The following is a 27,613-nucleotide window of genomic DNA, read 5'->3' as shown; positions in this document are numbered from 1 at the left end:
TTAAAGAACAGGAGGTTGGTAATTTTGTGTTATTTGTTTTTGTCATAGGCAAAGCAACGTGGAAAGAGGAGACAGACACACACGTACAGAGAGAGAAAGAGAGAGATATATCATTCATTTACTGGCTTGCCCTAAAATTCCTGCAAAGGTCAGGACTCAGCCAGGTGGAACCAGGAACTTCAGTAAACTCCCTGGGTTTCCTGGATAGATATTGGGGGTCTAGATGCTTGAGCAATGCAGCTGCTCCCTTCCGGGATGCATTGGCTGAGAGCTGGCTCTGCAGAGGAGCAGCTGGTTCTGAACAGGCTGGGATGCATTTGTCATTGCATCAACTGCTGCCACCAGGCCCACTCCTCCTGGCTTCTTACTCAGGCAACTGATGGTTGAAAATTTAGAAATCAGGAGAGAAATGTGACCTGTTGAAAGGAGGGAGACTCCAGAGAAGACCTGAGCAGGATCCTTGTGTCCTATAGCGGAGGCTGGTGCTGGTCAGCCCTGGAGGCAGGTAAGTGTGGGCGTAAGGGTGGTGGCTATGTGTGTGAGAATGACTTATGTGCTGAGTCTGTAGAGAGGTCCGGTATGAGAGGTCAGAACGTGGTGGGCTCAGATCTTTGCACATCTGCCTTTGTTTTCTGAAGCCTGGCGATTGCCTAAGGGTCTGTCACTCCACCCTGCTGAGCTCCGCCCCTGGGCTGGGGAAGATCAGATGGGCTCTGTGAGCACAGCTTTTCCTCTTTTTGTCTCTTCCCTCTCCGATGCTTCCTCTGCAGCTGTGCAGCCGGCAGGAGCTGCTATGGGGTGCTGCTTAGGAACCCCTGTTCTCCGCTGGGCCTCGGGGTTCCTGGTGTGTCTCAGCCTCCTTCTCCGTGAGTGCTGGGCTCCCTGAAAGGGAGGGAGGTTGGGAGGGTTGGGTTGGCAGGGGTCTTGTGTCCTGCAGGGCTCTCGGGACCTGTACTCTGGGGCACAAAAAGAGAAAACCATGGAATTCCGACTCAGAGATGTTCTACGTTTGTTTAGGGCATGGGTAGGCAGAAATGGGAAAAAAGGAGACAGCATTTGTTGTCGGGGGAGCCTGGGAACACTGAAGGGGACCCTTCTCAGGGTCTGGGGCCTCCTTGTGCTCTCTTCCCAGGAAGAGGCTGAACCACCTGGATGGAGGAACAGACACGAGCTGGGAAAGGTGTCTTTGGGGAAGAGGGGGTGTGGAGGATGCCCTGGTTGGAGCTCATTGGGTCCCTGCTGTTGGAACTCTGGGCCTGAACTCCCAGGCCTGATACAACTGTGTGGAGCTAGTTAATCTAGAGGCTAGTGGAATGTTGGAATGTTGATAGATCTGGAAAGTCCCACATCGGAGACATTCCAAACAGCCAAGACAATGCACTGTGCACTTCCCCACTGCACAACCCCTACCCACCTTCTCAGGGTCCAGGAGGTACTCTGCATCTCCCCAGCAAGGTGCTTAAGAAGTCACCCTGCCTGCTGCTCAGACAGCATGTACTCTGGCATCAACTCCCAGCTCTCTGTCCAGGGAGCTCAGTCCTACTCTCTCTTTCCCCTACTCATTCTGTCCCACTAATGTCAAGTGTTCTCTACTTTAACTAGCCACTTCTCCTTGTACCCTGAAATTCCCAAACCTGCCACCCGTGGTCTCTGCAGCTGTGTGGTGTGTGAGCTGGGAGAGGTGCCTCTGGTGTGGAGGGGAGGGGTGGATAGGCTCGGCTCCCAGCAGCTCATCCTGGGGTGGGGCTGGACGCAGGGGAGGGTGGGCCTGGTGGTCTTAGGCTTCCTTTCAAGCTGCTCATGCAATTTGTGTCCTTCTTCAGTGTGTATTTCACTGGGAAATGCTGAAATATCTGTCTCTGGTTAAATAGCGCATGGGATGGGGTGCCCTTTCTCTTTCCTGGGTGCTGCTTCTTCTCCTGTGCCCTGAAGTGCAGCTCCAGCCCTGGGGTCCTCAGATCAAAGCAGGCTGAGTCGAGTGTGCTGTCAGGGGGAAATTTTGGGGACCTAAATTCCTGAGGACAGCAGGGGACCAAGGATGCAGGGGAGACTGGACACATTGTGGACTGAACACATTGCTATTGATTCCGCAGGAGCGTAAGAAGCAAACCCACCCTGAGTTCTGGGCTGGGCAGTGCCAGAGCTAGTCAGGTGCTCTGGGCTTGGGAACCATCACTATGCCTTTGGTTTCAGGATTACAAAGTGAGGAGGAAAGAGATAACTTAAAAAGAAATGGCTAATGTATTGTTATCTTTATATATTTGCCTAATATTGTGTTTAACATGGGTTTGTGGAATGAAATGAAACCGGACTGATGTAAAAACTAGAGAAAAGAAGAGATAGGAAGGGAGAGGTTGGGTGGGGAATGTGGGCAGGAGGGAGGCAGGGGTGGGAAGTAAAGTCCTAAATGTGTATTGCCATATATATATGGAATTTGTTCACTGCATAAATACATGAAGTAAAAACAAACAAATAAAGCAGCGACAACAGAATGAAACAGCTAGTTCAAGGCCCACAGTCTTGTCTTCTGGATGTGAAGTGTCCAGGCTGATGGACGCTGACCCCAATGTGGAGCCAGGATCTTAGTGCCTGTGTTCTGGCATGCTGGGCCAGCCTACGGTGGAAACCACACTCACTGAAGGCTGTTCCTTTTAAGGCAGACAGCTCTTCCTGGTGCTTTTTCCCAGAAGTTCTTATCCTAAGTCAAATAATTCTACTGACTCTACTGAGATTATTCAACAAGGACTAATTCAAAACATCTACAATATGGTCTCCTATTTTGGTGTTTTTTTTTTTTCCATGAAGATTTGATGATTGACAGAGCAACAACAGCAACAATAAAACCACATGTATAATTTGCTTGGGAGCCATTTCTTATTTCCTTGGAGTGTGGTTTCTAGGTGGTTTTCAGCAAGATTCTGTAACTTGTATGCCACGAATCATTACTTTATAAGTGGAGAAGCAGCCTCCCCAAGGTCAGAGCTCTGCACCCACACATTGACCAACATATTGAAAACATGGAAGGAAACAGGGGGTTGAAAACATAGACCAAAGAACTTTGGGGAGTTTGACCTCGGGGCCTTGGTGGAGAGAACTTCTAGCAGCCTGGTGGCTGCTGGGATACCCTAGCCAGGTTGGACTCAATTTTTGGGACCCTGGCTATAGCCACTGTTGCCACATGGTGAGAGAGTTCAGGGCTTGCCTGGGCCCAAGAAGTTTCTCCCTTTGTGATGAGTACGCTGGGAGGGGATCTCTTGGGAACAAGGTGGACCTTGGCTGCCACCATCTTGCTTCAGAAGGGACCTAGGGGATTTTGCCACACATACTGGCAAGCAAGGAACCAGGGCAGGGGGCAGGCCTGGGGGTGGGGTTATTGGGGTCACTCCGACTATGCTGCAACTCCCACTGGTTTATGTGAGGGTCAAGTGTGTGGTGAGCAGGATCAGGCTGAATTGCAACACTCATGGGTTTGTGTAGAAGACAGGGCTGGAAACAGAACTGATCCAGCAATTGTAACTACTATCATAGGCATAAGCTGATTGGGATGATGCACTGTTCTAAACTCTGTACAGGAATGCACACATAGGAATCAGGTTTGGAATCATGTCAGATGAAGTTTCTTTGAGGATCCCTCCAACTGAACTGCTGATCTCAGAGCCCCAACCATGAAGAGAAGTACAGATTCCATGGTCTGACCATGGAGTCCATGTGTTAAAGCTGGGCCTTTTCAGAGACTCAGGATGGAGCAGTGGATAGCATATCCAGGTGCACATGGAGGATATGGCAGTTCATCGGAACCTGCAGAGGACACCTGTTATCACAACAGAGGATGGAGGACAGAACAAATCAATCAACTGCTCCAGCCATGTGTTGGCAGTGAAAATCTGGGCAGAGACTCTAAGGTGGACAGTGTCAGCCAGTGGATTCTGGCGAGATTTCACTGTGCCTTGAATTATGAGATTGGAAGCAATTCAGAACTGCTGAACCTCTTGAGCAACACCCCCAGAGGGTCCCCACATTGGGGACCTTAGGAGGGGTGGGAGGCTGGGTGGGACTTCTCACTTTATCTCTCCTTTTACCCCAGATACAGGACAAAAAAAAAAAAAAAAAGAGAGGGAATGTAGAAGCAATGGTCTTACCTACTCTCCTGTAGCCCTTGACTCTTTGTGCTCAAATCAACTATATAAAGATTATCGAAACAAAATAATAATTTAAAAAAAGAACCTTGGGAAACAGGGGCAGATAAAATGGATGTGGAGAAAGCAGAGAGGAGAAACTGAGAGATGGTCTGTCTCAGCCAGGAGCACATACCACATTGAACAGATATGTAAGATTTGATCTTCCTGTGCATGTGGAAATGAAGCAATAGATGTAATCACTACTGTAAGAAGAAACCATAAGCTCTACTGATTTTGAGAGCCAGGGAATGCTGCCATCACTGTCATGTTTGCTTTAGGGTCCAAATACTAAGTTGAGTTTGCAGAGACTTTAGGTGAAATATTAGATCAGAGAGCACTTGTCACCAGGACATGCTGAGTAAGCAATGAGCCTGGCCAGATCAAAAGGCTGGATCCTTACAAGGTGACAGTCTTAGGATAGGAAAAATGTAGGCCTTTCTGTGTCTACAGCATTGTTTAATAATAGAGTAAGTCACATTGTACAATGTTATCTCCACATGCACTTAAGTTGGAATAATAGGAAGGAAAGTGATTAAGGAAAGAAAACAAGACCTCTGACAAATGTTATTGCTTTCCCCAATGTGTGAGAACTTGATCTTGATCTGCAATCGATTTGCAGAGAGACCCTTAGTCACCTATGAGAGTCCTTCAGGAATGGTGTCTTCCAAGAAGGGGTTTGTAAACTTGTCTCTCAGCAAGTCCAGTTGTGCTCTTTCTCTCATGGGAAGAGCAAGCTGCTTCTCTGAGTCTTACATTCAGTAAGCAGCTAAGTTCAGTAGCCATGCTTGCCCCCAGACTTTATTGTGACAGCATATAACACAGGGCATCCATCAGTTCATCACCAGCTGTTGGTCTGAAGCTGCCTTCAGTCCCTGGCCACATGGACAAAATGCTAGGTCAGCTCCCAGCACGGCAGCTGCTCCTCAGAACCAAAAGGAGAAAGAGAGTACAAGAGAGACACAAAGTCACAGTATTGCACCCTGCAGTCCCATTTGTTATATTCTCACCTCCCTCCATGCAGCCACTCTCCAGGAAGTGGATTATATCCAAGTGTGTCTGTGAGTAGTGAAGGATCCTGAGGCTCCTTCAGAAGTGGAGTTCTGCAGTGACTAACTCAGTGTGTGCTGGGAAATCTGCATCCATGACCTGATGCAGTTCCCACTATCATGTTGGGAAGGATACTGAAGGTGACAAGGGGATGGCACCTGTTCAACGGTACACTCCTTTGGGACAAGCTCTTGGCTTCAGATTCTCTTCCAATGTATTGCACGAGGTTGGTTCCATAAAATAAAGGACTTTTGGATGATTTTGACTAAAAAGGAAATGTTTGCTTCCTTCATGTGTTCTTGCTGAGAAAATGCTCTCATTTCCTCGTTCCAATTTCCTAGGCATCAGCCACACCTTGGCCAACAGTCCTGAAGCTCAAGGCTCTGGGGTTACGGATCCTGGTGGCGTGCACCCTGCTGTGAAGCGGATGCGAGGAGATTCTGTATGGTTCCCTGCGATCCTGAAGTCAGGAGAGATTCTGGAGGAGATCACGTGGGGCATTGGATCTGAGTCAGCATACACAAACTTCCTGCGAGTCAACAGTGGGCCAGACTCTCCCAAATGGCTTGGCCTTCAGGACAAGTTCAAAGGGAGAGTCCATGTACCCAACATGACATCCCTTATGATTGAGAGTTTGATCCCCCAAGACAGTGGGCAGTACCGGGTTCAGGCCATGCACACAGGAGGATTATCATATAATCAGGTTTTCTACCTCTCTGTCTATGGTAAGTGACAGCTCTGAGTGTGTCCTGGCATAGTTCTTGCTGTTGGTCCAGGTTTGCTGTCCTAGGCCTGCTGTGCAGATTTCATCAGATGGTGCTGTGAGTGTATGTTTGCCTCTCTGAACACAGAGTGTGTCACCACCTGCAGACAGCAGAGCAGAGATCCATACTTGGGGAAAATCATCCTAGTGTTTTATGATGCAAATGGGATTTTGAAACAGTAACAATTTCTTTGTAGTGTATGGTTACTTTGTTTCTGCATTTTTTTAAAAAAATGTTTTTAGAAATTATAAACATTGTGTTTTAATACAGTAGAGATGTATTATACCTATGTGATGTAGGGCTGAGAATGAGAATTTCTTTCTGGTCTTTCTCCCTGTGCTATAGGCTGCTACTTGGTGCATTGTCCCTTTCTTTATGTAAAACAGCAAGAATGGGTCAGATTTCATTTTGCATTCTTTGAAATGTTCTTTTTCTAACCTTGTATGTCATGTTGGCAACCTCCTTATTTACTACCTTTGCCATAAACCTTACATCTTCACATATTCTGAGAAGGATGACTTGAACGTTGCTCAGCCCGCTGTGCTACTATCACATATAGAGTCCACACGTATGTAAGATCTACCTGTCCCCTCTCCTTCCCTCAGCCCAGCTCACAACTCACTTACAACTCACTCCAGAAACTCAGCTCTCAAAGCCTTGACTGGCATAGGAGGAAGTTCACATTGGAATATGTCCTAAGAACCTAGTATTCACCTTTTTTTTTTTTTTTTCTGTCAAATCCTCTCCTCATTGTGAAATATCCTGCCACAGTGGCAGTAGCTGAGATGGCAATTTGGATCCCACAATATTTTTAAGAGGGGCTTGAGAATTTCCTCCTTCTCTTCCTGTCCGTACCACAAGCTCAGCTGCATGTTCTGTCCTAGTTTTGATCTGTCATCAAATGCATCACACCACCACTGGATCACCTACAAATGGGAGATGACTGGGCTTGGCCTACCAATCCTGCACTTTTGTCCTCTCTCAGAAGGACTGTGCTTTCCCAGGTATAATGACAGTTTCTGCCGCAAGAAGCCTCTTCATTCTTGGAGTGACTACACTCTCCTAGAAATCATGGGCCCTTGAAGGTGGAATCTAGTCTGTACTGTATTCTGGGAAAAGTTTTAGGACTTACTTACTTCTATGAGATCTGGGTGTGAACTCAGTAACTACTGTCCCTGATGTCATTTGTTAAATATTTAGCTTTGGGGAAACTGTGTGTGTTCTTTTAAAAAATATTTATTTATTTTCATTAGAAAGTCAGATATACAGAGAGACAGAGAGGAAGATCTTCCATCTGATACTTCACTCTCTAAGTGACCGCAATGGCTGGAGCTGAGCTGATCTGAAGCCAGGAGCCAGGAGCTTCTTCCAGGCCTCCCACATGATCCAGGGTCTCAAGACTTTGGGTTGTGCTCAACTGCTTTCCCAGGTCACAAGCATGGAGCTGGAAGGGAAGTGGGGCTGCTGGGATTAGAACTGGTGCCCATCTGGGATCCTGGTGCGTGTAAGGTGAGGACTTTAGCTGCTAGGCCACTGCACCAGGCATGAAAACTTTTCTGTGACATGCTACTGTCTTCCTCACAGGGCAGTGTCTGGGCTTCAGTGAGATCATGGTGAGAATACGTGGCCCATGATGACTCCACGTGCTGAGACCCCATGCTTCTGTCTCCCTCTGCCCCAGAGCCAGTGCCTGCTCCTCACCTCATGGCCAGTTCAACATCCTTAATGTCAGGCTGGTGCAATGTCACCCTGGAGTGCAGGGTGACAGAAGCCATGGAGGACCTGAATGTGACCTGGGAGAGCACAGGCCTGAATGAGGAGCTGAAGTGTGGAGGGACACTGGGACGAGCCCCCATCTCCTGGACCCTGGATGTGAGTCTCCCTATGAGTCAGCCCAATGCCAGCCTGAGCTGTGTGGTCAGCAACCCGGTGGACCAGAAGAATGCCACCTTAGAGCTTGGTGATATCTGTATCCAAAGTGAGTGTAACAAGTGGGCCCTGGGGTCTGAGGGTTTCATCCTTTTCTCGTTGTCATGCCAAGGACACCATCTCTACTTTTATACTTGTCCCAGAAGTGTGGAACATCCAACTGGCTTTAGCTTTTAAAATTCTCTCATCCATGGAGGCCAGTCAGAGTGTCTCTCCCCCAGGCCTTTTTACCTTGTGGATACAAGTTGTCTTGAAAAAAAAAATTGTTCTGTGTCAGATGCTCCACTGTCTGTTTTGTTGATCTCACTTACACACTTCACCCGGAACTGCTTGCTGTAATTCTCTGAGAGTGTCCTGCTATGGTGAGTTTTTAAGGAAGCACTTCTTTTTTTTTTCTTTCTTTTTTTAAATTGTTATTAACATTGTATTATGTGATACAATTTTATAGGCACTGGGGATTCCCCCCACCCCTCCCAAAATAATTTATTTATTTTTAAAAAATTATCTTACATAGTTGATAAGGGTATAAAGAGTCTAGGGCTACAGGAAAGTGGGTTATACCATTGCTTCTACACTAATATCATTTTTTCCCTTGTATCTGGGGCCAGGGGAGAAACAAAGGGAAAAGCCCCACTTAGCCTCCCACCCATCCCAGGTCCCCGATGTGAGGCACGCTCCAAGGGTCCTGCTCAAGCAGTTTTGATAGTTCAACAGTTCTGGATTGCTGCCAATCTCACAGGTCCAATCGCGATGAAACCTATTCAGAATCCACTGGCTGACATAGTCTCTTCATGGTTGGGGTTCTGAGATCAGCAGTTCAGTTGGAGGGATCTCCAAAGAAACTTCATCTGAGATGATCCAAATCTGATTCTTTCCAGGACAGTGTCTGGCATAGTCCGTTGCTCCAATCATCTTATGCACATGCTGGTTGTTGCAGTTGCTGGGTTAGTTCTATTTCCAGCCCTGTCCTCCACTTGAACCAATGGTTGTTGTAGTCCAGCTAGATCCTACCCACTTCATACCTGGTTCTCATGCAAACCAGTTGGAGCTGCAGACTAGTTGGGGCGACTCCCCATAACCCCCACCAGGCCTGCTCCCTAACCTGGAGCAGTCATGCCATTATGCCAGTATGTACTGCAGGCTTGTTCTGTCTGTCCCACATCCCATTTAGCTCTTGTACTTGTCAATGCACATTGAAGCCTAGTTCAACCCAACCAACCTACTATCCAGCCCACACACATACTAGCAGGTGCCTTTCTGTCTAGCCACCCCAAGCCCCTGTCCTGGTTTTCATGCTCTCGAGTGGGAGTGGTTAGCCATGAGGGAAGTGCCCACTATCTTCCTACTAGGCCACTCCAACTTCTGGATTATGCACTCTCCAGGTGGTTCTGGCATTTAACTTAACAGAATTAGTCCCCAGTGCCAGCCTCTGCCATCTGATGACGTGGCAAAGCCCAACCAACCCTCACCCACTCTAGTTTTTGCTTGCACCAGTTGGAACAGTCAGCCTGATCTGCCCCTTCCCCAATCTAGCTCACATGAGGCCCATGTGACCCTGCCTGGTCTGGTCTGCACCCATTCCAACTCATGCTCTCCAGTGGGAGTGGTTGTCCAGCAGCGGAGCCCACATTCCCGGCTTTGCCTCCTCCCCCTGGGTTCTCACGTGTGCTCTTTGGGTGCTGCCATCACATCTGGTACGACTCACCTCACCTTGGCTTTCCACAATGTGCACTGGTATGTGTTGCAACCGAATCTGGCTTGACCCACACTCTATGCTGGTGCTTGGATTCGCCATTAGTTGATGTGAGCAGGTTCAGCCTGGTCTGACCCCCCACCTATGCCATATGTATGATGCTGGGTATCTTCCTTTGGCCTTGTCTGGGTTGTGCCATATTGTGTTCTTGTGCTCACCTGTAGGGGCTGTGTTCCAACAGAGGAGTTTCCCAAGCTCCTCCATCAGAACCTCTCCATATGCCAGGTCTTGCGCATACTGGTGGTTCCATGGACCAGCCCTCATTGCTGGCCTTCAATCCATTCCAGTTCTTGGTGTTGGCTGTTTCACCCCAGCCAAGGCTTGTCCATACCCAGACACTGCTCACACATGGCTCAGTAGGGGCATAGACCCAGCCTAATACGTCCTACATCTACCCAGGGCCCCAGAGTGCCAGATGGTGCTGGTGCACCAAACTAGCCCAGTTTGGTGTGCCTAGCCCCAGTCCACAATTGTGCCTAGAGAGATTGCAGCCATGTCTAGACCAAAACACAGCCCTTACTCTGGCCCCTGCACCCTCCTGTGGGAATCCCAACCCAGCAAGGGTGTACTCTCTCACAGTTCCCCAACCGAATCTATTCCCAACCCTAGATTGCGTGCGTGCCAGTGGGTGCTCTGACCCAGTTGGCTTAGCCCCTCACCTGTCTCAGCCTTTGCCTTCGGTGCTGTGCCGAAGTATCTCAGCCTCATGAAGACCATTTGGGATAAGAGTCTAGGTCAGAATGACATGTGCTGCATCCTGGTTTCTTTCCTTTTTTTGTGAGTTGAAGTTTGCCTGACCCTGCCTGATCTGCCCCCTTCCAGTTGCAGCTCAGCCCACTCCACATCCTATTTTAGGATGCACCTTCAGGTGTTGCTGCCTTACTTAATCTATCCAGATTACCATCGGTTCCTTTACCTGTAAGTGATGGTAGGTTCCATGATCACTCCTAGCTTAGCCCATTGCGACCCCAGCTCGCGAGCTAACCTGTAGGACTTGTATTTCCACAGGGTTGGGCCCACACTTCCCCCACAGAGTCTATCCCTGGACCAAGTTCTCTCACATGCTGGTTAGTGTCTTGACTCTGCCAAATGTGACCAGTCCACTATTTTACCACCCAATCAAGTAATGGTTCCTAGTCCAGCCAGAGAGGCCTCCATCCATAACTTTGGTGTAGACTGGTGTGTGGCATCAGTGATGCTCAATGCTAACAGCCCATCTCGGGATTCCTAATTTTGCTGGCCCAAATAGATCTTATGGACACTCCCACCCAAACCATCAGGTTTCAGCCCCCACGCTTGCTGAAAATTTCATGACTCTGTTACTGGGAATCACCTAGAATTCATTTCTCACCTACACTAAAGCTGGCCTTATTCATGGGTGTCCCTAAGCAGCAATTTCATATCCTAAAAACCCTAGGGCTTGCTGATGGGCAGCCAGCAGGCTGGTCCTGGCACCTCTTGGACCTGGAGAAAGTTAAGGACTCAGTCACTGGCTTTTGGCAGTGGCTTTGGCCTGAGTCCCCAGCCTTGGATCTGGCCCAGCAGGGGCACCCTCCACAGCTGCCACACTGCAGGGAGCTGCAAGCTGTTCCCAACCCCAAGGCCTGGATCCCTCCCAGACTCAAGGTAGCATTTCTTATTAGGAGCTGCACAGGGTCAACCCAGAAGTAGTAATAATCCATTTATGAATTTGATTTTCCTGTGGATCTGAATAGCTTAAGGAAAGGGGTCATGTCTTTTCTGCTTTGAATATCTTTTCTCTTTTTAAAAGTCTTTAAAAATATTTATTTTTATTTGAAAGATTTACAGAGAGAAGGAGAGCTAGAGATCTTCCATCCACTGGATCACTCCACACATGGGTGCAATGGTCAGAGCTGAAACGACCTAAAGCAAGACTAGGAGTCTCTTTGGTTCTCTTAAGGGTCCCAAGGGCTTGGGCCATCCTCTGCTGCTTTCATAGATCATAAGAAAGGAGAAGCATGAGAAGTGGAGAAGCTGGGACATGAACCATTGCCCTATGAGATGCTGACACTACAGGTGGAGAATTAGCTTTTTCAGTCACCACAATGGCACTAACATTTCTCTCTTTTTTTGTTTTTAAGATTTATTTATGGTTTTTATAAAAGCAGATCAGATTTATGGAGAAAAAGAGAGAAAGATCTTCTGTCTGTTGGTTTATTTCCTAAATGGCTGCAAAGGCCAGAGCTGAGTTGATCTGAAGCCAAGAACCAGGAGCTGCTCCTGGGTCTCTCATGTGGGTGCAGGGTCCCAGTACTTTGGGACATCCTCCATTGCATTCCCAAGCCATTAGCAGGGAGTTGAATGGGAAGTGGAGAAGCCAGTGATCCAACACATGGAAACTGCTTGTCTCTGAAAAAGAAGCAAACATACAAAAACCTAAACACACTCACCTGTGTTGCAGTCACACCCTGTCTGGGCCCTGTCAGTGTTTTCTCAGCTTTCCCTCTCTGGTGATGAGTTTCACCCAGGATGACCCCAGCTTTGTGCATCTCAGCTTCTGTCACCAGGCAGGATCTTGGTGATTGGTGAATGTCTCTGCTATGCTCCTCCACCCAAATTCTGAACCAGCAGCCCTCTCCCAACTTCTCCACCTGCTTTCCCTCTTCATCTCCCCCGGCAATAGTTACCTCAACTTTTCTCCTGTCTCATCCTTCCTTTACTCTCTCCATGTGAGAGAAACAGAGTCACACAGACAGGATAACATCATGAGAGTCATCGTGGTGCCTCTTCTGGTTGTGCTGCTCCTGGGTGCTGGAATATTCCTTTGGAGGAAACGTGGGAAGCAGAAAAAGAACACAAAGGAGAAAGAGACTGAAGGAGGCAAGTTTCCCTTCTCCTTGCATGTCCAGATTTCTTCCCTTTTGCACTGAAGGTTCTACATCATCATGGTGTTGTGGTGGAGTGGGCCCTGCAGAGCAGAGGGTGTGGTTTCCCATGCACTTGGGCTTCAAGAATGGGAAAGGTTACAGTCTCTCAGGCCCAAAACCAACCTTCAGTCTATGTATGACTCAGGTGCTGCCCTGAAAGAAGACCACGGGGCTGATGATGATGACATTGACTATGCACAGTTGGCGCAGCAGGAGACCCAGGGAGGCGAGAAGGTGAGAGCTGGGGGTAGTGATCTGAGAGGACACTCACGAGCCTCTCATGGCTTAACCCTGGGCTTTCCCAGACCAGGCACCTGCTGTTTGTCTCAGTGTTTAGTAACAAACAGTTTTAAAAAAGAAAAATTTGCAACTGTCACTAGGGTGCCTAGTGCTTGGAAAAAATAATCACAAGCAGCATGAGTTCCAGGGTACTGTTCCAGGGCAGGTTGCTCAGGACCTCTCTGTTCCCCAGCCCTTCCACTTACCCTCTGCCTTGCATCCCCAGGGTAGAGATGAACAACATCTGGAAGAGAAAGAATCTGTCATGACCATCTACAGTAAGGTCCACAACACAGGCCAGCTCATGAAGATCATCTGAGTGGAGGAAGCAGAGCCTGGCCCCTCTGAGCACCTGTATGCTGAGCCTGATGCCTGTAGGTCTTTGCTTTTTCTAGTTCCTGTCTAGCAGCAGGTGTCCTGATCTGCCTTATTCTGGCCTGGTGGCCATGACTCCCAGGCTCACAGGGCCTGTTACGTCCTCTGCTACATCCTCAAGCTGCATTTGCACTCAGGATATTCATATCTACAAGGCGCGGGCTCTTCCTTTCCTGTTGTGACTCCAGATGCCTTGCCACAGAGAACTTGCCTGACTTCAAACATTGCTGATCTTCACTGTCTGCTGGGTCACTGGTGTGCGTCTTGGTGGGTACATGAACACTGGCATGGAGACCTGGCAGAGGTGCTGACTGCTGCAGCGCTGGGTTCTGGTTTCTGAGTTGGAGGTGATGGAGAGAACCCAGACGGTTGGGAGCCTTCAAAGGAGTGGCCTGAAGATACCTTTGCTGATCTTTTATAGTGCTCTCTTGAGCAATGTGTGTGTGTGTGTGTGTGTGTGTGTGTGTGTGTGTATGTGTGTGTGTGTGTACATGTGTGTACTAGATCCCTTTTTCTTTGCAGTCATGGCTGCTAAGGTGACTCTGCCTCAACTCTAGCTTGTTGGCACAAACCCACCTCCCATTGCATGGGAAGTGAAATTGGTATTATCCCTGGACCTTCCCACATGTCTGTTTCCTAAAAAATGATGCTGTAATCAGAGTTAGGAGTTACTTTAGGAAAACAGTTTCAGCTCACCCTGGTCTATGATGTGTCTGCCTGTTAGTAAAATGTGTTGCTGTGTATCCAATGTCCCTTGGTTGGGGCTGCTGTGGATTTGATGGATTGTCGTGAGATGAAAAATTTACAGATTCCATTGTGTTAACTTATGTTGTATAGGTAGGCCTGTATCTGTTCTCATATATAAAATTTCTGTAAGAAAAACTAAGATTAAAGTTATTTCATGAGAACTTACTTTTGTGACCCTGCCCTGGTTATTTCTGCCTTTATAATCCCCGTGAAGTTACATTTCGGGACTCCTCTTCCCACAGTTCAGCAGAGGACAGTCAGCTCATGAGCTCCTTAGACTCATAATTGGATCAATCCATCAGCAGTGGCCATAGTTTGCTCTTGTCTCAGAATGGAGTGATGCTGAGGGAAATAATGTTTGAGCTATCTCTTGGCCCTCAGCATCTCAGCCGTTTTGACCCCAAACTGAGAGCTGATCTTGTTGCTCACTTGTATCCCATGACTAAAATGATGTTCCCAGCTCACACCCATCTCCATCGGGTGGAATCCTAGCAGGCTGCCAAAATCTCTTTTCCAAGCTTCATATTCCATGAAGGATCAATACTCCAATGGTTTGAAGTAGGGTTTCCCACATCAGACCTTTAAGAATACATATGACCATGCTAAGGATGTTGCGGTGGTCTGCCCTGTATTGATGAGTCATCCTGCTTGACTAACCTGCAATACCGACAGCAGTGTATTTTCCTTGTGAGAGGTCAAGAGGAAGGAGTCAAGCAGTTCTTGGTGTGAAGGATCTGGGCTCTCTTCCATGCATCCCGAGGGGTGTCTTCAAATGGAAACAGAGCACGGAGGCTGTCTTGCTGGTTTTGGGTCCCATTGCATGCAGGGGTAGACAAGATCATCTTCTATGATACTATCTTTCCTGGAATTCTGAACTGGGGATTCCCACTCCACATTAACATTGTTTGATGACCTGGTGCCATTACAGCGACATTATATGGATGCCCCTCTGTTTCCTGGGGTCCTCAGCTCTTCATAACTTGTGCTTCCTGTATTGAGCCCTTGATCTTGTGTCAGGGTTGAACCAACCCAGGATGTAAAGTTGCCCAGGTTTATCCAATGGACAAGACCCCTGTCCCATTTCAGCTAAGCTGCTCTCCTCTGACCTTGAATAGTGAAGTTCTGAACCTTGCTAAACTCTTCAGGATGATGAAGTTGTGTTAGGAGCCTGCCAAATGCTGGATGAGCAGGGAGGAAGAGGATTTATTTCAGTGCTCTGTCTTTACTCCTTCCCTTAGACACTGAACAGAAAGCTGAGTGAGCAGGAGATGGCATCTGCCCATGAGTTTCCCATTTCATACAAATACATTTCTGCAATAAGTGATTTTTTTCATGTCTGATTTATTTCACTTAGCACTTTAAATTCAAACTTTGTATCATTGAATAAATTGATATTATTTAAAGGAGAATATTGATATATTTTCATTTAAAAAGAAGATTTATTTACTCATTTTTATTTTATCTTCTTTTTTTTAATTTAGATGACGTTTACATAGTTGATCAGGGTGGGAAGGATCAAGGATTAGGGGTGAGTGGATGTGATCATTGTTTCCAAATTTTCTAATTCTTCTTCCTGTTTCTGGGGGGAAGGGAGGAGATAAGGGTAGAAGACATACCCAGCCTCCCAACAGTGCCACTACCTGGGTCTGTGGAACGGGCACCTGGTATTGACCCAGGGTTCCTGAAGGTTCTTCCCAGGTGGTTTTGATAGTTCTGAAATAGTGTAGATCTTGCCAATCCAAGGATGAGAAAACCATTCCAATGTCCATTGGTTGACACAGTTGACCTTACAGTCCATTTGTCCAGATATTTGTTTTCATTGTTTGGCTGGGGTAGTTGTCCAATTTATTCTGTTTTCTTTCCTCTACTATGGTACCAGATGTCCTCTGCTGGCCCCAGTGGGCTGCCATATCCTCCATATGCATCAGGGCCTGGCATCCACTGCTTTGCCTTTTCCAGTGAAAAGGACCAGTTTTTGCAGGTGGGCCCAAGCACCCAGGTTAGAACCCCAGACCCCACACTGGCACCTGTCCCTGTGGTTCATGGACCCAAAATCTACCATGCAGGGGGAACTGAGGAACTGGGCAGGTGACCTGAGCTCCGCATTACCCCTTCCTTCCATGGCTCACAGACCTGGCACCCATTGCTCAGGCGGTCCCAACAAGTTGAGCCAGGTGACCCAGGCCCTGCCAGACTCCCTGCTCCTGGAGTACATGGACCATGGCACCCACTGCCCTGAGACTGGCATGGTTTGCTTCTCCTCAGCATCCACCAGAGGGTGCTGCAGCCTGACTTGATCCAGTCAGCTTCCAGTTCCAGCTCCTGCTGGTGGGAGCTGTAGCCTATCCCAGCCCTGCTAGCCCCCAGTCCTGACCCTGATGTGAGCTGGTTGGTGTTGTGGTCCAATCTGGCCCTTCTCACGCCAGACCTGGTTCTCAGATTTGCCAGTGGATCTGAAAACTGTGGATCAGTGGCATTGGCTCAGCCTGGCCTGCTCCTATACCTGACCCACATGTATGCTAGTGGATATTGTAACCTGACCTGATTTGGGCTTCTCCTTGCCTTGGTAGTTGGACTCATCTGCAGGGATTGTGTTGTTTTAAAAAACGAGTTTTCCAAGCTCCTCTATAAGGTCTCCTCCCAGTGGCAGATCTCATGCGCACCAATGAGTTCTTGGCCCAGATTGACTTTGTCTGCCTCTTGTCCTGGCTGGAGCAATGTCCTTGCCCAACTGGCCCACACCCATCCCAGTTCTTACTTTGATGTTACAGCTAACCCACATACCGACACAGCTCTCACATGATTCAGTGGGAGCCGAGACCTAGCCCAGCCCATTCTACACCCACCCTACCTCTCACGAGTACCAGTGAGCACTGGAGTCTGGCTCAGTCTTGAGCTCCCCAGGCCTAGTCCACACCCATGCTGAGGGAGATTGCAACAATGTCAAGTCCAGACTGCTGACCCATTTTGGCTCTTGTGCTCTACCAGTGATAACTCAATCCCAGCTGGGGTGTCTCCTTAGCTCTCTAACCAGGACTGTTCTCAGCCTTGAATCTTGCATGTGCCAACAGAGATTGATGCTTCATAAGGGTGAGCCCACACACAACCTTCAGATTCTGCCCCCAGATGTGAATCTCTCACATGCTGGTTAGTGTCATGTCCCAGCCTAACATGTTCCCTGTTCTGACTCTCACTGGTGGATACTGTGATCTAGCACTTAAAGACTGGTCCCTATCCTTGGCTTTAGTGAATGCCAGTGAGTGATATTCAGTGATGGTTGATGCTAACTAGCCCAGCTCAGCTCTCCTGTGTGTGCTAGTACACCGGGCTGATCTTTAAATGTCCTCCCATTGCATCCTCCAAACTGCTTGTTCTTAGTCCCCTTGATTATCTGTAAGTATAGTGGTCTTGTTTATGGAATTCTCTCAGTAGTCATTCCTCACCTGAACAAGAACCCTCAAGTCTCTGCTCATTTCATCTGTGCCATCCCCCAGACTCCCTGTAAGACCACACACCCAAGACCACAGAGCAGGCTTCTGGGCCTCCAGAGGACTTTGCTAGGTGCCATTGATACCTGGGCCACCTGACCTGAGTCCGGCCAGGCCCCCACATCCCTCGGGCTACCTGGCTTGGCTGCCTGCATGCTTGTCAAAAGACTCAGGCCAAGGGACCTGAGTCCCACCAGGACCACTGTCCCCAGGGCTCTATTTGCTTATTTAAAGGCTGAGTTATATTTAGACAAGGGGACACAGATAGCTCTCTTGCTTGCTGGCTTACTCCCAGAGTAGTTGCAATGACAAAGGCGGGCCAGGCCAAAACCTGGAGCTTCTTCTGAGTCTCCTGTATGAGTGAAAGGGACCCAAGCACTTGGGAAATCTCTCATTGCTTTCTCAGGTGTATAAATAGGGAGCTGAACTAGAAGTGGAGCAGCTGGGACATGAATTGGCACTGCATGGAATGCTGGTGTCACAGGCAGTTGCTGAGTTTGCTACACAATAGCACTAGTTCCCTTCATTCTCCTGAATGGCTACATTTTGTTTATTGTTTGTGTAGTCATGAACCACATTATGGTGAATCATCTGATGGTTGTAAACACATGTTGTGAGTACTCTGAATTTCTAGTTTGCATAAGTCTCCTGGATTCAATATTCTAAATATTTAACTATTTGCTTTGACCCCTTTGGGTATCTGCCAGGCCTCTCCATTTTCACATATCTGCAGTTAAATCCTTAAACATGAGTCCTATGCAGCTTCCCATCACAACATATGCCACTTCTATCCTAATGTATGTTCTGGTGATAAAATCATGGTATAATTCTTACTTCTTTCTTCTTTTCCATCTTGTATTCTATTTAGCAAATAGTGATTTTTTTTTTTTTTTTTTTTTTTGCAGACAGAAAAGTTTATTTGCGAAGGGACCAGGTGAGCAGGGAAGGGAGAGGGAAGGAGAAGACACCTCCAGAAAGGAAGCCGGGAGGTGGGGTGCCTCTCGAAAGAGGAGGGAGAGAGAGACACCCTAGTGATATCTTTTAATTCAGTGTATATATCCACATATAGATTTCCATTGTGCAAGTGTTTATAATATAACTGCAGAAGTCCTCTTATCTGTGGTAGACATATTCTAGGACTAATGTGAATGTGTGGAACTACAGGTAGTTTTGGCTCTCTATGAGTGTAAGCAAGGTTTTCCTAGCCACACTCATTTGTTAAAAGTTTACTTTGTGGGCCCGGCGGCATGGCGTAGCGGCTAAAGTTCTTGCCTTGAATGCCTTGGGATCCCATATTGGCCCGGTTCTAACCCAGCAGCTCCACTTCCCATCCAGCTCCCTGCTTGTGGCCTGGGAAAGCAGTCGAGGACGGCCCAAAGCCTTGGGACCCTGCACCCATGTGGAAGACCTGAAGAGGTTCCTGGTTCCCGGCTTTGGATCAGCATAGCACCGGCCGTTGCAGTCACTTAGGGAGTGACTCATCAGACGGAAGATCTTCCTCTCTGTCTCTCCTCCTCTGTATATCTGACTTTGTAATAAAATAAACAAATCTTAAAAAAAAAAGTTTACTTTGTAAAATGTGCACAAAGATTGAAAATAATTATCATAGAAACGAACAATGACTGTAATACATGGAAATAAAAGTGATGTAATTTTGATTTCTTTTTAAAATTTTTGCTTCTTTTAAATATCATTTTATGATGTAGTTTCATAGATCATGGGATTTCCCTTACACCTGCCCCAATACCTTTGCCCCTCACTGAGTTCCCCTACATAATTGCTGTAGTATAGTTCTTCACACAGTCATATGTCCATCATTGTGGGCATGGACAATGGCAGAGAATCCAGTATCCTATTGCCAAGATAGAGTAACCAGGTTCATTGGGAGTCCATCTTTGTCTGGAAGTAGAGATACATACTGCATTGTATCTTTACATCTTGATATGATAGTCTCCATTACACAGTTACTACACATCCTCTTAAATAAAAAACCACAAATCATAAACAACAGGAAGAAAAAAGAAATTAACAACACAATGAAAAATAACATTCTACTGAATTACTAATGTGTCGCTGAAGAAATGGAAAAGAAAGTCAAGAACCTTCTTGAAGAAAATGATGCTACTTTATGCTCTATGAGTCATTGAAGAATTTAATAAGCAAGTGTTTTGAAGAGATGAAACTAGCAAAAAATTCAAAATCCATGAGATACAGTTTCCGCTGATCTTTGTTGGTGAAACATGTCTTCTGTAGGCAACAAATAGATGGGTTTTGTTTTTTAATCCAGTCTACTAATCTATGACGTCTGATTGATGAGTTTAAGCTGTTTACATTCAGAGTTAATACAAATAGGCCATAATTTGGTCCTGTCATTTTAGGAATGGGTTGTTCATTGATTTAGTCTTCTGTTGTTATTTTACTGGAATGTTCTTCGTAATTGCCTTTGGTTTTGGTAGGTGCTATTCCTTTTCTCTGTTAAGAGAACATCTTTCAGTATCATATGTAGGACAGGTTTGGAAGTGGTATATTTTTTTAGCTTTTCTTTACTGTGGAAGAATTTTAATTCATTTTCAAAGACAAAGGAAAATTTTGCTTGGTTCATTACCCTGGGCCGACAATTTTTTTCTTTTCAAATCTGGAACATGTCGCTCCATTCTCTTCTTGCCTATAGAGTTTCCTGTAAGAGATCTCCTGTGAGTTTAATTGGTATTCCTTTATATGTCAGTTGATTTTTTTTCATGTGCACATTTAAGGATATTTTCCTTTTGTTCGATTGAAGAGAGCTTGAGTATCTTGTGTCGTGGTGAAGATCGCTTTTGGTCAAACCTGCTGGTAGTTCTGTGCCCCTACTGGATGTTGTTTCCCAATTCTTTCTCTAGGTTAGGGAAATTTTCCCTTATTATTTCATTAAATATATTTGTAAAACCAGTTTATTTTTCTGCACATTCTGGGACTGCCATAACTCTTATATTTGGCCTTTTAATAATGTATTTCAATTCTTTCTCCCCCCCGCCCCCATGGACTTCTTTTTTTTTTTTTTTAGTGTTATGGAATTGACATAGTATTGAGTAAACAATATGTTAAAAATAATGTAAGTTCAATTTTTCTTTTTTTTTTTAATAAATTTTATTTTGACATTCTTTACATAGTTAATTAGGGTAAGAAGGTTCAAGGGCTACAGGAAAGTGGATAATACTAATATGTTTTCCATATTGTCACCTTCATGTTTAAAAGGGGGGTATTAAGGGAGAAGGCCCACCCAATTTCCCACCCTCCCCAAGTCCCGGGTGTAGGGCATGCTCTGAGGTTCTTGCTCAAGTGGTTTTGATATTGCAACAGTTATGAATCGCTGTCAATCTTGCCGCTCCAAGCACTATGAGGTCTTTGAAAAATCCACTGATTGACAATAGTCCATCATAGCTTAGATGGTTGGTTGACCTGTTCTGTCTTCTCTCTTTTCTTTGTTATGGTTCTGAGTCCAGCATTTAGATTAGGAAGATCTCCAAAGAAACTTCTTGTATGTGCTAACAAGTACAGGGCCTGGCACCGTCCATCGCTCCAATCAGCTGGTGGTTGCAATTGCTGGGTTGGTTCTGTTTTCACTCCCGACTTCCACTGGAACCAATGGGTGTTGCAGTCCAGCCTGGTTCTGCCCAGCACATACTTGGCCCTCACATAAACCAGCGGGAGCTGTAGCCTAGGTTGGAGCGACCCACAATAACCCCAACCAGGCCCACCCCCTACCCTGGTTTGCCAGTAAGTGTAGCAGTAATCCAGTCTGTCCCACATCCCATTCCACCCCAGCCACTGTCTTAGTTTTATGTCCTCCCGCGGAAGTGGTAACCCAAGAGGGATGAGCCCACTTTTTCCCTCCCAGGCCTCTCCCACTCCCAGATTCCAGTTGATGCTGCCCAAACAACCCTCGCCCACTTTAATTTTGTTTGCACCAGTAGGAATAATCCGCCCAGCCTGGCTTTTCCCTGATCTAGTCCACATGAGGCGCACAGGTGTGGTAGCTCTGCCTAGTCTGGTCTGCCCCCATACCAGCCCATGCTCTCCTGCGGAAGTAGCTGTCCAGCAAAGGAACCCTCCCTTATTCCCCTGCCAGCTCTGCCCACTTCCTTTCTTGTTCTCAGGCTGGTTGGGCGCTGCGGTCCCTTCTGGTACAGGCAACCTCACCTCGGCATTCCATATTGTGCACTAGTCTTTGTTGCGACCGACCCTGGTTCGACCCACACTGGTGCCTGGATTTGCCAGTGGATGATGTGGACAGATTCAGCCTGGTCTTGCCCCCACGTCTGCCAACTGTATGCCAGTGGGTAGGTTTTCATGGCCTTTTCTGGGCTGTTTCCTATCATGTTTCTTGCGTTTACCTGCTGGGTCTGTGTCCTGCCAGAGGAGTTGCCCAGGCTCCTCCATCAGAACCTCTCCCAATGCCAGGTTTCACGCTTACCAGTGGGTCCATGAGCCAACCCTACTCAGTCCACCTCCTGTCATAGCAGGAACTGTGGCTTTTCCTGACTGGCCTTCAACCCAATCTGGTTCTTGCTGTTGGATGTTCCAGCCCAGCCATGGTTTGTCCATACCCACGTATGGCTCACACATGGCTCAGTAGGGGTTTGAGACCCTGCCTAGTCCATCCCACATCTGCCCTGGTCCTCCAGAACACCAGGGGGAGTCGGGGTCCGGCCCAGTTCGGTGCATCCAATCCCAGTCCACACTTGTGCCAAGGGAGACTACAACTGTTTCCAGATCAGAACGCAGCCCCCTTCCAGGCCACGTGCCTCTTGGTGGGAACCTCAGCCCAGCTAGGGTTGTCCCCTTTGCTCCCCAACCGGGTCCGTTCCCAGGCATAGATCACATGCCTGCCAATGGATGCTCTGACTCAGCTTGGCACAGCCCCTCCCCTGTCCCGAACTCTGCCTTAGACACTGTGGCTTAGCGTCCCAGGCTCCCACAGACCAGCAGGTACAAGAGCCTAGCTCGGCATGACCTCTGCTCCCTCCTGGTTTCTAGTTTTACTTGTGGGCTAAGGTTTGCTCAGTCGTGCCTAATCTACTCTGTTCCATTACCAGTTGACACATTGGCCAACTGTTGGAGCTACATGTGCAGGGCAAGCCCCAAGCCATAGCTTCTGCATGACTGGTATTTGGTGCTCAGCATTATTAGTGATTAGAAGTTTTGCTAAGGAAGAGTTACTGCCTGTTTCAGGTCCAAGAAGCACAATGGGTTCAACCTGTAGCTAATTAAGCAGCAATTCAAAGAACCAAATCCCCAGAGCTCCCCAGCCGGGCGGCCAGCAGGCAGAGCCTGGCACCAATGGCGCGCTGGCCGCCCAGGGAGGACGGCTCACCATGTGCCCATGGCGGCCGTCCGGGATCCAGGCATGAGACGCCCCGTCCTGAGACCCACCAGCTGCCAGGAGACTGCCGGAGGTTTAAATAACCCAGGCCCAAGGTCGCGCCCCTCCCAAATCCCATTCACCGCCCCATGAAGGCGGCGGGTGGGCCCCGGACCTGCCCAGTCCCGGAGGCCTCCCCCCCTCGGTCTACTCACCCCGAAGGAAGCGGCCCCCGAAGTTCAATTTTTCAAAACACATGTGTTGAGACAGTATCAATGACAGGATAAAAAAAAATACAGGTTAAATTAAGGCAAACATGTGGTGTCTAACCTTTTGGGATTTGCTCATTTCCCTTAGCATTATAGTTTCCAGTTGGGCCCGTTTAGCCACAAAGAATGATTGATTGATTGAATGATTTTTTGGTCTGACCCAGCTCTGCTTCCAATTTTTTGTTTCCCCCTGGTGACAGAAAATATCTTCTAACTTTGAGATTCTTTTTTTCTGCCTCCTTGATTCTCTTTTGGAGACTCTCCACTGCACTTTTAATTTGTTTCACTGTATTCCTCATTTCTGATATATCAGCTTTCATTTGATTCATTTTCTATGTGACATAATCCTTGAATGCCTGCTTTACATGCTTCTCGTTGTTGATAAGAAGCTTCATAACAAGTGTTTTGGATTCTGTATCCCCCATTTTCTCAATGTCTGCCTCAGTTCACTCTGAAGTTGGCAAAGGCTTTTGCTCCTTTGCAGGGGTGTTTTCAGTAATATTCATTGTGCCTTTGTCTCTTCTTTTGCTCTTGGTCATTGTGCTTCTGGTTATCACATTGTTCTCCTTGGGGGCAGGTTTCAAAGCTTTGTTACCTTCAGGTCAAAAGTTTGATTTTATTTAGTGCACCTGCTACACGGCTCTTTGTTTGCAGTCGATTGTGTCACTCTCTCCAGAACATTCCAGGTCTGGGTTCTTATGTTAGGTTTCTACCCTGGTCTCCAAAGCTCCAGCTCCTGGCTCATCAGTCTCCAATTCTTGTGATACTGTGCTGAGGCAGCACTGTTGTCTGTACATCCTTTCTCCCCCTTTCAGTTAGAGCAGGTCCCAGGATTAGAGAGACAACACGTGTCTTATATAGCTAGATTATTGGTGGTGCTGAAATTGCCAGAACCTGTTGGCCATTAGTTCTCAGGGTCACACAGACTTATTCTGACCTGTACAATGCCATAGTTGGTATAACTTTCCTGTGGCACCAGTGCATTGCACTTGTCACTGAGCTCAGCATATGTGCAGCTTTCTGTTGTTCCCTGCAGCCTTAAATTCTTTGCCACACTGTAAGAAATGGCACCTGATGTGCCACTACTAGAGTTCTTGATCTGCTGGCTTTCAGGTCTCAGAGCTACCCACACCTGTCTTGGGTGGAACCAGTAGGATGCACATGGTTGTAGTTCACTGAGTCAGAAATGAGTTCACTCTCAGCTCAGGTGCATGTGCAGTCCTGTCCCATTGCCCTTGCCTCCATAAGCAAAATGGTGCCTGATATGGCTGTAGGGGACGGACTGAGCTAGGAAATACACCCTGTTCCTGCATTGCCCATCTGGGACTTGCTGCTCTGTCTCTGCTCCTGGTTAAATGAAACAGACCAGCAGGACAGGCAGTTCTTTGTCTGGGCTTAGCTCTGGAGCTCCTGGTAATTGTCCCTTCCCACCTTGTTGCTGGTGGAGTTCTGGTTGCTGGTGGAGCTCATATCACCGTTGGCTGAATGCTGCTGTTGTATCAGTCACTGTAACACCACAATGTCGCGTCCACTGCTTTCCTGTGTCTGTCAGTCTCCAGGTACCCTTCTGCTGTTGTTCTGTCCTCTTTTATTTCCTGGAATGTACCTGCTCTGCTTCACACTTGCTAATATTTCTCCATCTGTTTAAACATGTCCCTATCCTATTCCACCATCTTGAATCTCTCCTGATTTTGATTTCTTTTTCTCTCCATGTCTCATTATGTTCTGTTTATCCTCAGTGATGATTGAGATAATGACAAACTTAGATGATTATGTGGAGTCAGGTGTTCACTGTAGACACTGTGATGTAATATTTGCCTTCTTCATAAGGGATCTTTGAATGCAAATATGGCAGTTTTGCATTGGTCAGCCTGATAATCACCATGACTACCAACAGGCATGTAGCATACACAGCAAGGATATGCTAGACAAAGGGATGAACGACAGCTCAGGTGAGAAGCAGCAGGATGGTGGCTTTCATTATGCAATCTGAATAACGTACAAATTGAAAGTGATGAATAACACAGTCCTCGCCACAAGGCGGGGACAGAGACCCCAGCCTTCTCCTGGCCCAGGAGCAACAAAAGCCTCCCTCGTGGGTGAGTTCCCACGGGAGATGGCTGGGAGCTGGGGGTAAATTCCTAGCTCTTCCCTGTCCCCGCCAGCCAAAAGCTGGTCGCAGGACAGGTCGGGTGGGTCCCAGTCTCAGGACAAGGAGCAGGCTTAACCCCCCCATCAAGGTGGCACTTGTCGGGGGCGCCCCTGCCGGAAGGAACCCTGCCGGGGTCTCAGCCCCAGCCCCCGCCGCAATACGGGGACAGAGACCCCAGCCTTGGGAGACCAGTGCACCAAGTGGTGCCAGGCTCTGCCTGCTGGCCGTCCAGCGGCGAGCTCTGGGGTTTTGATGATATGAAATAGCTGCTTTGGGACACCCAAAAGTAAGACCAGCGTTAGCGTAGGTGAGACACTAATTTCTGGTGATTCCCAGGACCCGGGACATAAAACCTTAATGCAAGTGTGGGACTGAGACCTAAATGTTCGGAGTAAGCAAACCTTAGTCCACTAACATGACTGGAACACAGGGTGCAGCTCAGGACATGCCCAGCTTGGTTTTGGCTCCAACTGGTCCACATTAAGCACAGAGTTGAGCCACGGTGTCTAAGGCAGGGGTCGTGACAGGTGGATGGGGCTGCGATCGGGTCTGGATGCAGTTGTCATCTCCCTTGGCACAAGTGTGGACTGGAAAAAGATGCACCGGGCCGGGCCAGACCGCAACACCTTCTGGCGCTTTGGAATACCAGGGTAGATGTGGGACAGACTAGGCTAGGTCCCAATCCCAATTAAGCCATATAAGAGCTATGTGGGGGTGTGGACGACCGTGGCTGGGCTGAAACACCCTACAGCAAGAACCAAAATGGGATGATGGCCAGTTAGAAAAGGCCACTGTTCCTGCTAGGACAGGAGGTGAACTGGCACATGGACCCACTGGTATGCACGAAACCTGGCACATGGAGGGGTTCTGATGGAGGAGCCCAGGCAACTCCTCTGGCAGGACACAGACCCTGCAGCTCAGCGCAAGGAACATGGAAGATAACAGCCAAGAGGTCGTGGAAAGTGTCCCACTGGCATGCATTTGGCATGGGTCGGGGGCAGACCAGGCTGAATCTGTTCATGTCATCCACTGGTAAATCTGATTACCAGAACAGAGTGTGGGTCGAACCAGGTCCGGTCGTGACAAAAGCAACACACAATTTGGAATGCCAAGGTGAGGTCGCCTGAGCCGGATGCAGCCGCAGCACCCAACCAACACACGGGAGAACCAGGAAGGGAGGAAGCAGAGCTGACAGGGGAATAAGGGGTGGTTCCCTAGCTGAACAGCAACTTACACTGAGGAGCGTGAGCTGGGTAGGGGGTAGACCAGACCAGGCAGGGTCACAGCACCTGCGCACCTCATGTGGACTAGATTGGGTAAAAGCCAGGCTGGGCTGACTATTCCCACTGGTGCAAGCTACAATCAGAGTAGGAGAGGGTTGTTGGGGCTTGGTTGTAGCATCAGCTGGTGGAAGCTGGTACAAAGGGTTAGACATGTCGAGTTCAACCACAGGGCCAACTGGAGAGGGCACAACTGGAATGGGAGCGACCTGGGAGGGAAATAGTGGGCTCCTCCCTCTTGGGTCATCACCTTCCACGGGAGGGCATGGGAACTAGGACAGGGGCTGGGGTGGCTAAACAGACACCCAACAACATCTGTTAGGGCCGGTTGGATGAGATGGTTGGATGGAAGTAGGTTGCAACACCCGTTGGCAAGTATATGAACAGAAGGGTATTTGGGACAGACTGGACTAGTATGCCATACATACTGGCAAGCCAGGGTAGGGGGTGGGCCTGGTTGGGGTTACTGTGGGCCGCCCTGACTGGGCTGCAGCTCCTACTGGTATGTGTGAGGGCCAAGTGTGTCCAGGGCGGAACCAGGCCGGACTACAAGAGGACACGGGTGGAGACAGAACCGACCCAGCAACTGCAACCACCAGCTGATCGGGGCAATGGACTGTGCCGGGCCCTATGCTTGCTGGAACACGCAGGAATCTGGACTGGGAATACCTCAAAATTTCTTTGAGGATCTCCCCAGTAGAGACAGCGGACTCAGAGTCCTAACCAAGAAAAGACAGAACAAGTCAAGCAACAACCTCAGCTATCTGTTGGCAGCAAAAAACTGGGCAAATGGAGACTCTAGAAGGGACTGTGTCAATCAATGGACTCTTCAACGACCACATTGTGCTTGGAGTGGCGAGACTGGCAGCGACCCATGAATGGTGAACTATTGGAACCACTTGATCGAGTATCTCAGAGCATGCCCCACATCCGGGACTTAGGGTGGGTGGGAAACTGGGTGGGGCTTCTTGCTCTATATCCCCCTTTAGGCCTTGAACCTTTTTTTTTACCCCAATTAAATATGTAAAGATTGTCAAAATAGAGGAAAAAAGAAAAGAAAGTGATGAATAGTCCATTTTGAAGTTTTCCATGTAGTATTTTCAGACCATGGCTTGTTAGGGTA

At 47.9% G+C, this 27,613-nt stretch overlaps 1 protein-coding gene across 2 annotated transcripts; it reads left to right on the top strand.

The window, feature by feature from the left end:
• The first annotated feature begins 740 nt into the window (after positions 1–740).
• LOC121159189 (SLAM family member 8-like) lies at positions 741–14,123 on the top strand. 2 transcript variants are annotated; one of them, XM_040984170.1, is made up of 6 exons: positions 741–866; positions 5,567–5,950; positions 7,671–7,967; positions 12,375–12,512; positions 12,705–12,793; positions 13,065–14,123. In XM_040984170.1, the coding sequence occupies exons 1-6, from the start codon at positions 794–796 to the stop codon at positions 13,155–13,157; spliced, it is 1,074 nt and encodes a 357-aa protein (XP_040840104.1). In that variant the 5' UTR covers positions 741–793; the 3' UTR covers positions 13,158–14,123. The 2 variants fall into 2 exon arrangements, with proteins under 2 accessions (XP_040840104.1, XP_040840105.1); XM_040984171.1 differs by lacking the exon at positions 12,375–12,512.
• The last annotated feature ends 13,490 nt before the right edge of the window (positions 14,124–27,613 follow it).

The sequence above is a fragment of the Ochotona curzoniae genome, unplaced genomic scaffold (genome assembly GCF_017591425.1).
Source record: "Ochotona curzoniae isolate NIBS_2020 unplaced genomic scaffold, NIBS_Ocur_1.0 contig_4072, whole genome shotgun sequence".
NCBI classification, from domain to species: domain Eukaryota; kingdom Metazoa; phylum Chordata; class Mammalia; order Lagomorpha; family Ochotonidae; genus Ochotona; species Ochotona curzoniae.
Note: the sequence above shows the minus strand (reverse complement) of the source record. Positions and strands in the feature narration are given on the sequence as shown.